The sequence below is a fragment of the Rutilus rutilus genome (genome assembly GCF_951802725.1).
Source record: "Rutilus rutilus genome assembly, chromosome: 1".
In the NCBI taxonomy this organism is placed as follows: Eukaryota; Metazoa; Chordata; class Actinopteri; order Cypriniformes; family Leuciscidae; genus Rutilus; species Rutilus rutilus.
Window position 1 is genome coordinate 70,834,957 of NC_140209.1, and position 10,236 is coordinate 70,845,192.

Below are 10,236 nucleotides of genomic sequence, written 5' to 3' on the forward strand. Positions count from 1 at the left end.
ATGAACATTTCTGTTGTTTAAATGCACCTTTTAAATTGTATATTTAATGAAATCAATGATATTTGTGAGATTTGAAAGCGTTCCTCAAGTTGTGTTGTGTTGTGTGTGGCAGGAGCCATTGCAGCCGCTGACGCAGCACGACCTGGTAAAGGATCTGCAGTCCTACAGCGACGTGTGTGAGGCGTTGTCCACCGTCCAGCTGGCCCTGGGCTTCCTCGCCATGACCGGCGCTGACCCACACATGCAGCTGAGCTCCTATCTCAAAGAGGTGCTGCAGATGACGGACCACATGGGCTCGCACATCTACAAGGTGGGTCATGAGCACAGTATTTACCCGTAACTTCATTTAGCCCCTGGTTCCTTCGGTCAAAACACACCGAGTACCAGCCCAAAGTCCCTAGTTCCTGGGGAAAGACCCTGTGGTGGAAACAAGGCTACAGTCAGAACGTCATCAGAGAAGTGCTGATAATGTCAATAAGCTACAACAGTTAAACATGTCAGCTGTGTGGACACTGGCTCTGAATTGATTGACAATCTTAATATCTCGATTTTAATCGGTAACCATATGGTTTCTTAAATCTAAAATCTTTTAGTCTCTGCTGATTCATCACACTTGGAGTGAACTTGGAGTGCGCCATCCAATAATCACGAAAGGCTTTGTGCTCTGTCGATTTTATTATGAAATTCAAACAGTAAATGTCGTTTTGGCGCTCTTTAATACGGCGTGACGGATCGCTGTAACCTCAGTTCAAGCGGCATGAGAACCGATCATCTCATCTCCTCTTTACTAGTTACAGCACGCAATAAACATGGGTGAACAGCAGAGGGTGTGTAAACAGAGGTAATTGCGACTTTTTAATCTCACAATTCTGACTTTTTATCTCAGAATTACGTGATATAAAGTCGCAATTGTGTGTTATTAAGTCAAAATTGCGAGTAATATACTTGAAATTCAGACTTTTTTTCTCAGAATTGCATGTTTATATCTCGCAATTCTGACTTTATAATACGCAATTGGGAGATATAAAGTCAGAATTGTGAGATATAAACTATTCTGAGGTAAAAAAAAAAAAGTCTGTTTTTTTATTCCTTGGAATTGGACTTTATTTCTCGCAATTCTGACTTTATTTCTCGCAATTCTGACTTTATATCTCGCAATTCTGACTTTATATCTCTCAATTCTGACTTTTTATCTCTCAATTCTGACTTTTTATCTCTCAATTCTGACTTTATATCTCTCAATTCTGACTTTATATCTCTCAATTCTGACTTTATATCACGCAATTCTGACTTTATAACACGCAATTGCAACTTTATTTCACGCAATTGTGAGATAAAAAGTCGCAATTATCTTTTAAAATGTTTTATTCTGTGGCGGAAACAAGCTTCCATAGGAAACAAAGATACATTACAACTTACCAAAATGAATCCTGTCTCATGTAATCGCTGTTTATCAGTGTTTCAACCGGGGAAAGACGTCAGTAAGACAGTTAACCTTACATTCACCTCAAGAAAGCTATTCAGTGTCCATAAACTCATTAGTTAGCTAGAAAACAACTCTAGAGACGAGCATTTTGATAAATATATGCACTGTATTACATATTCATTATATTTTTTACTTAACCTGTCTTCAATATTTTTTTACTTAACCTGTCTTCATTATTTAATGTAATCAGTCATGAAAACAAGAAATAGTTCTGCTATGAAACAGTTGAGATAAAAACTGCCTTATGTGTAATTTAAATGCTTGTATAACTCAGTTTCAGTGTATCCTAAATTATCGGTTTTGGTTTTTGGCCCAGATTTTTCATTTCGGTGCATCTCTGACTAGGAGCACTCGCCTCAAGGAAGCTGTGTATAGTTAGATTGGTTCATAAAACAGTGTGATGGAACTGAATAAAACGTATTGAAACATCGGTAACACTTTACAATATGGTTCATTAGTTAGCATTAGTTAATGTATTAACTAACATGAACTAACTATGAGCAATACATTGGTTACTGTATTTTTTCCATCTTTGTTAACGTTAGTTAATAAAAATACAGCTGTTCATTGTTAGTTCATGTTAGTTCACAGTGCATTAACTAATGCTAACAAGATTTTAATGAAGTATTAGTAAATGTTGAAAGTAACATGAACAAAGATTAATAAATGCTGTATAAGTGCAGTTCATTATTAGTTCATGCTAACTAATGTAGTTAACTAATGCTAACTAATGAACCTTATTGTAAAGTGTTACCGAAACATCCTCACAGCAGTGTTTTACTCATTCATAATTTAACTAATTGACGACTGTGTGTGTGTGTGTGTGCGCAGGCATTGAGCAGGTGCAGTCTGAAACACTGTGTGGCGCTGTGGCAGATGCTCAGCTCTCTGAAATCTGAGACCATGCTTCGTCTGAAGAGGGTGAGACACTCAACACACTAAACCGTGTTCTGCCATATTCAGTGTGTGTGTGTGTGTGTGTGTGTGTGTGTGTGTGTGTGTGTGTGTGTGTGTGTGTGTGTGTGTGTGTGTGTGTGTGTGTGTGTGTGTGTGTGTGTGTGTGTGTGTGTGTGTGTGTGTGTGTGTGTGTGTGTGTGTGTGTGTGTGTGTGTGTGAAAATGACTGTGTTCATCTGCACTTCAGGACCCGTTTGTGGGAATCAGCAAAGAGTACAAGCATCCTCTGCAGGAGGAACACAAGACTCTGCTCAAGAGTTTCTTCACCAAGTCCAGCGCTGACGCCTTCCTGCTGGAGATGCACGAGTTCCTGCTCCTGGTCCTGAAGGACCCCAAAGCCACGGACACCTTCAAGCCTGACTGGGGGTGAGCCCTCATGATGGGATGATAGTAGCTCTGCTGCAACTTTTAGACCAATTTTCGCTTTTCTTCTTTTGCAGGGGGTTCAGTTTTGCCTCAGTTCAAAATTTACATATAATTCCTAAATTACAGGTGTATAGATGCATATATATATGTCAACTTTTCATTCCTATTTGAGAGATCTGAGCGAATCTGTCAAGTGTTCTGAAAAAGTGCATTAAGGATAACTGTATTTTTGTCTTTATTTCTTTATGAAGCTGTTTCACGTTTGGTGAACCCGCACACGTTCTACCTAACAGAACACCGACCCGTTATCCGACAGCACCACTCTTTTAATTCCCGGCCCGTTTGACATAAATACAGCGACCCGGACCATTGAATCTAATACATCCGGGAGACTCAAATGATTTATTTTCTCATGTAACACAAGCAATCAAACCAACATTATGAATTCCGAGTTGATGCATTTTATGAAAAATAGACACGCACCCCAACATGGTAATAATTAACAGAACAAAAATGAGAGTGTGTATCCGTCGTGTAAACAATACAAAATCTGAGCCTGTATGGGCAGATTGATCACATGATGTAGGCTATTTCAAACAAATGTGCATAAATCACACCACAGGCGTGTATAACAAATGCTTAGATGTTTCCATAAATTAAAAGAACATATAGCTAAATATGAGCCTTCACTGTGTTTATAATATTGGGGATATTTTAGCGGATTCACTCTGCAGAGTTTCAGGAGAGACAAACACTTTTAAATGCAGTGTATACGTGGACGTTGGTCGTCTTAGCAGCACGAAAACGACTACAGTTTGTAAGAATATCAGAGTATAAATGTAGCTTTTTTCGTTGATCCATTTTGACAAAAAAAGGACCATTCCATAAAACTGTGGTAATCATGAAGTGGAAAATACTTACTTAAATTACTATAATCAATTTAAGCAAAATATTTAGTAAATTAACACACATTTGGTGGGGAATATGGGGAAATATTCCTATTCTACATAAACTGTGAGCCTGGTTAAGACTGTGTTGATGTGTCTCTAAAGCTCTGGCTGAACTCACTGATCTGTGTGTGTCTGCAGTCTGAAAGACACGGTTGTGTCCTACATGGAGCGTAAAGATCTGGACGTTCCTCCCGAGGTGGAAGAGTTCTTCCCTGAAGAGATCCTGCTCGCGCAATACACCGACACGTGGAAGTTCTCGGTCCACGTCAGACAAGAACGAAACCAAAGATGAAGAGCTTCTGTTGGCTTACCCAATCACTCGTATCAGGGAAAGATTCGCTTTCATTTACAAATGCCATTCTCATTACAGACTTTGGAAAACTGTGCCTTGTATGCACCTGAGGTTCAGTGTTCTGCGGTATATTTACTCATTCATAAACAGCTCTGTCATATGATGGTTCATAAACTGTCATATGACGGTCCGGTCTGTCAAAGTAATCTTTTGATTTTGATTGTAATAAGTTGTGATGTACTTGCTTAAAATCTTTTCAAAGTTCAAAACAATCATGAATCCATTGCTAAACCTGTGCTGTAACTTTTTTTCCTTCCAGTTTTGGGAAGTTGCTAACAATTGTATTACCATTCCTTCTGTATTTGTTTACTTGAGAATCCGTATAGACTGATTTAAAGATGTAAACTGGTTTGAAATATAAACTGCGCACCATGAGCCCAGAACCGGACGCTCTTATGTCCTTACCAACCTCATGTTTTTTTGCACTTTATCTCGTTCTCTGCTAAAAGCAATGTTTCAGTGTACCAACACATATGCTGGAACTATGCTGTGTGCAAAACTGTGTGTTTGTTTGTCTTTTTCTATGATAAACATGGGTTTGAATAAAGTTGTTCAAATAATATTTGGGTCAGATCATCGTCACATGTTCTGCTGTCTCGTCCTGACAGTTTAATATTAAAGGCTGCATGTCTGAAGATGATGGTTTCTTCTCTTCTGTTCTGTTACAACACCTTTCTTGTAATGTCCTCAAACCCATTTCTGCTTTCTCCTGCTACCATTGTTTTTACCATCTTCTCCTCATTTATTGTTGAATTATAATCTCCATCCATCTATTCTCCAAACCTCACTTGTCATATGTAGGGTTGTGGGGATTCTGGAAACTCTCCTTATAAGTGTAGAAACACCTTGGATGGTTGGCTGTTCATTTGAGCCTTTCTATATATTCATTTTTTTGGTTCATATACAGCTCTGTGTACTGTCATATGATGGTTCATATACAGCTCTTATGTTGGTTCATATACAGCTTTGTGTACTGTCATATGATGGTTCATAAACAGCTTTGTGTACTGTCATATGATAGTTCATATACAGCTCTTATTTTGGTTCATATACAGCTTTGTGTACTGTCATATGATGGTTCATAAACAGCTCTTATGATGTTTCATATACAGCTCTGTGTACTGTCATATGATGTTTCATATACAGCTCTGTGTACTGTCATATGATGGTTCATAAACAGCTCTGTACTTTCATATGATGGTTCATAAACAGCTCTGTGTACTGCCATATGATGGTTCATATACAGCTCTATGTACTGTCATATGATGGTTCATATACAGCTCTGTGTACTGTCATATGATGGTTCATAAACAGCTCTGTGTACTGTCATATGATGGTTCATAAACAGCTCTGTGTACTGTCATATGATGGTTCATATACAGCTCTGTGTACTGTCATATGATGGTTCATATACAGCTCTGTGTACTGTCATATGATGGTTCATATACAGCTCTGTGTACTGTCATATGATGGTTCATAAACAGCTCTGTGTACTGTCATATGATGGTTCATAAACAGCTCTTATGATGGTTCATAAACAGCTCTGTGTACTGTCATATGATGGTTCATATACAGCTCTGTGTACTGTCATATGATGGTTCATATACAGCTCTGTGTACTGTCATATGATGGTTCATATACAGATCTGTGTACTGTCATATGATGGTTCATATACAGCTCTTATGATGGTTCATAAACAGCTCTATGTACTGTCATATGATGGTTCATATACAGCTCTGTGTACTGTCATATTATGGTTCATAAACAGCTCTATGTACTGCCATATGATGGTTCATATACAGCTCTTATGATGGTTCATAAACAGCTCTGTGTACTGTCATATGATGGTTCATATACAGCTCTGTGTACTGTCATATGATGGTTCATATACAGCTCTGTGTACTGTCATATGATGGTTCATAAACAGCTCTGTGTACTGTCATATGATGGTTCATAAACAGCTCTGTGTACTGTCATATGATGGTTCATATACAGCTCTGTGTACTGTCATATGATGGTTCATATACAGCTCTGTGTACTGTCATATGATGGTTCATATACAGCTCTGTGTACTGTCATATGATGGTTCATATACAGATCTGTGTACTGTCATATGATGGGTCATATACAGCTTTGTGTACTGTCATATGATGGTTCATAAACAGCTCTTATGATGGTTCATATACAGCTCTATGTACTGTCATATGATGGTTCATATACAGCTTTGTGTACTGTCATATGATGGTTCATATACAGCTCTGTGTACTGTCATATGATGGTTCATATACAGCTCTGTATACTGTCATATGATGGTTCATATACAGCTCTGTGTACTGTCATATGATGGTTCATAAACAGCTCTTATGATGGTTCATATACAGCTCTATGTACTGTCATATGATGGTTCATATACAGCTCTGTGTACTGTCATATGATGGTTCATAAACAGCTCTTATGATGGTTCATATACAGCTCTATGTACTGTCATATGATGGTTCATAAACAGCTCTGTGTACTGTCATATGATGGTTCATATACAGCTCTGTGTACTGCCATATGATGGTTCATAAACAGCTCTTATGATGGTTCATATACAGCTCTATGTACTGTCATATGATGGTTCATATACAGCTCTATGTACTGTCATATGATGGTTCATAAACAGCTCTGTGTACTGTCATATGATGGTTCATATACAGCTCTGTGTACTGTCATATGATGGTTCATATACATCTCTGTGTACTGTCATATGATGGTTCATAAACAGCTCTTATGATGGTTCATATACAGCTCTGTGTACTGTCATATGATGGTCCATAAACATCTCTGTGTACTGTCATATGATGGTTCATATACAGCTCTTATGTTGGTTCATATACAGCTCTGTGTACTGTCATATGATGGTTCATATACAGCTCTATGTACTGTCATATGATGGTTCATAAACAGCTCTGTGTACTGTCATATGATGGTTCATATACAGCTCTGTGTACTGTCATATGATGGTTCATATACATCTCTGTGTACTGTCATATGATGGTTCATAAACAGCTCTTATGATGGTTCATATACAGCTCTGTGTACTGTCATATGATGGTCCATATAAAGCTCTGTGTACTTTCATATGATGGTTCATAAACAGCTCTGTAAACTGTCATATGATGGTTCATAAACAGCTCTGTGTACTGTCATATGATGGTTCATAAACAGCTCTTTGTACTGTCATATGATGGTTCATATACAGCTCTGTGTACTGTCATATGATGGTTCATAAACAGCTCTTATGATGGTTCATATACAGCTCTGTGTACTGTAATATGATGGTTCATATACAGATCTGTGTACTGTCATATGATGGTTCATATACAGCTCTTATGTTGGTTCATATACAGCTCTGTGTACTGTCATATGATGGTTCATATACAGCTCTGTGTACTGTCATATGATGGTTCATATACAGCTCTGTGTACTGATGGTTCATGTACTGCTCTGTGTACTGTCATATGATGGTTCATATACAGCTCTTATGTTGGTTCATATACAGCTCTGTGTACTGTCATATGTTGGTTCATATACAACTCTGTGTACTGTCATATGATGGTTCATGTACTGCTCTGTGTACTGTCATATGATGGTTCATATACAGCTCTGTGTACTGTCATATGATGGTTCATATACAACTCTGTGTACTGTCATATGATGGTTCATATACAGCTCTGTGTACTGTCATATGATGGTTCATATACAGCTCTGTATACTGTCATATGATGGTTCATATACAGCTCTGTGTACTGTCATATGATGGTTCATAAACAGCTCTTATGATGGTTCATATACAGCTCTATGTACTGTCATATGATGGTTCATATACAGCTCTGTGTACTGTCATATGATGGTTCATAAACAGCTCTTATGATGGTTCATATACAGCTCTATGTACTGTCATATGATGGTTCATATACAGCTCTGTGTACTGTCATATGATGGTTCATAAACAGCTCTTATGATGGTTCATATACAGCTCTATGTACTGTCATATGATGGTTCATAAACAGCTCTGTGTACTGTCATATGATGGTTCATATACAGCTCTGTGTACTGCCATATGATGGTTCATAAACAGCTCTTATGATGGTTCATATACAGCTCTATGTACTGTCATATGATGGTTCATAAACAGCTCTGTGTACTGTCATATGATGGTTCATATACAGCTCTATGTACTGTCATATGATGGTTCATATACATCTCTGTGTACTGTCATATGATGGTTCATATACAGCTCTTATGTTGGTTCATATACAGCTCTGTGTACTGTCATATGATGGTTCATAAACAGCTCTGTGTACTGTCATATGATGGTTCATATACAGCTCTGTGTACTGTCATATGATGGTTCATATACAGCTCTATGTACTGTCATATGATGGTTCATATACAGCTCTATGTACTGTCATATGATGGTTCATAAACAGCTCTGTGTACTGTCATATGATGGTTCATATACAGCTCTGTGTACTGTCATATGATGGTTCATATACATCTCTGTGTACTGTCATATGATGGTTCATAAACAGCTCTTATGATGGTTCATATACAGCTCTGTGTACTGTCATATGATGGTCCATATAAAGCTCTGTGTACTTTCATATGATGGTTCATAAACAGCTCTGTAAACTGTCATATGATGGTTCATAAACAGCTCTGTGTACTGTCATATGATGGTTCATAAACAGCTCTTTGTACTGCCATATGATGGTTCATATACAGCTCTGTGTACTGTCATATGATGGTCCATAAACAGCTCTTATGATGGTTCATATACAGCTCTGTGTACTGTAATATGATGGTTCATATACAGATCTGTGTACTGTCATATGATGGTTCATATACAGCTCTTATGTTGGTTCATATACAGCTCTGTGTACTGTCATATGATGGTTCATATACAGCTCTATGTACTGTCATATGTTGGTTCATAAACAGCTCTGTGTACTGTCATATGATGGTTCATATACAGCTCTGTGTACTGTCATATGTTGGTTCATATACAACTCTGTGTACTGTCATATGATGGTTCATATACAGCTCTGTGTACTGTCATATGATGGTTCATATACAGCTCTGTGTACTGATGGTTCATGTACTGCTCTGTGTACTGTCATATGATGGTTCATATACAGCTCTTATGTTGGTTCATATACAGCTCTGTGTACTGTCATATGTTGGTTCATATACAACTCTGTGTACTGTCATATGATGGTTCATGTACTGCTCTGTGTACTGTCATATGATGGTTCATATACAGCTCTGTGTACTGTCATATGATGGTTCATATACAACTCTGTGTACTGTCATATGATGGTTCATATACAGCTCTGTGTACTGTCATATGATGGTTCATATACAGCTCTGTATACTGTCATATGATGGTTCATATACAGCTCTGTGTACTGTCATATGATGGTTCATAAACAGCTCTTATGATGGTTCATATACAGCTCTATGTACTGTCATATGATGGTTCATATACAGCTCTGTGTACTGTCATATGATAGTTCATAAACAGCTCTTATGATGGTTCATATACAGCTCTATGTACTGTCATATGATGGTTCATATACAGCTCTGTGTACTGTCATATGATGGTTCATAAACAGCTCTTATGATGGTTCATATACAGCTCTATGTACTGTCATATGATGGTTCATAAACAGCTCTGTGTACTGTCATATGATGGTTCATATACAGCTCTGTGTACTGCCATATGATGGTTCATAAACAGCTCTTATGATGGTTCATATACAGCTCTATGTACTGTCATATGATGGTTCATATACAGCTCTATGTACTGTCATATGATGGTTCATAAACAGCTCTGTGTACTGTCATATGATGGTTCATATACAGCTCTATGTACTGTCATATGATGGTTCATATACATCTCTGTGTACTGTCATATGATGGTTCATATACAGCTCTTATGTTGGTTCATATACAGCTCTGTGTACTGTCATATGATGGTTCATAAACAGCTCTGTGTACTGTCATATGATGGTTCATATACAGCTCTGTGTACTGTCATATGATGGTTCATATACAGCTCTATGTACTGTCATATGATGG

General features: G+C 37.7%; 1 protein-coding gene across 5 annotated transcripts in view; it reads left to right on the forward strand.

The window, feature by feature from the left end:
- The window catches only part of LOC311296864 (E3 ubiquitin-protein ligase rnf213-alpha), a 77,677-nt gene extending 72,932 nt beyond the window's left edge, over window positions 1–4,745 (forward strand). For all 5 annotated transcript variants that reach the window (XM_084418844.1, XM_084418846.1, XM_084418845.1 and 2 more), the window contains 4 exons: window positions 113–310; window positions 2,318–2,407; window positions 2,630–2,808; window positions 3,897–4,745. In XM_084418844.1, the coding sequence (XP_084274970.1) occupies window positions 113–310; window positions 2,318–2,407; window positions 2,630–2,808; window positions 3,897–4,050 (621 nt within the window). In that variant the 3' untranslated portion in view covers window positions 4,051–4,745. The remainder of the gene's footprint in view (window positions 1–112; window positions 311–2,317; window positions 2,408–2,629; window positions 2,809–3,896) is intronic.
- Window positions 4,746–10,236: the final 5,491 nt, after the last annotated feature.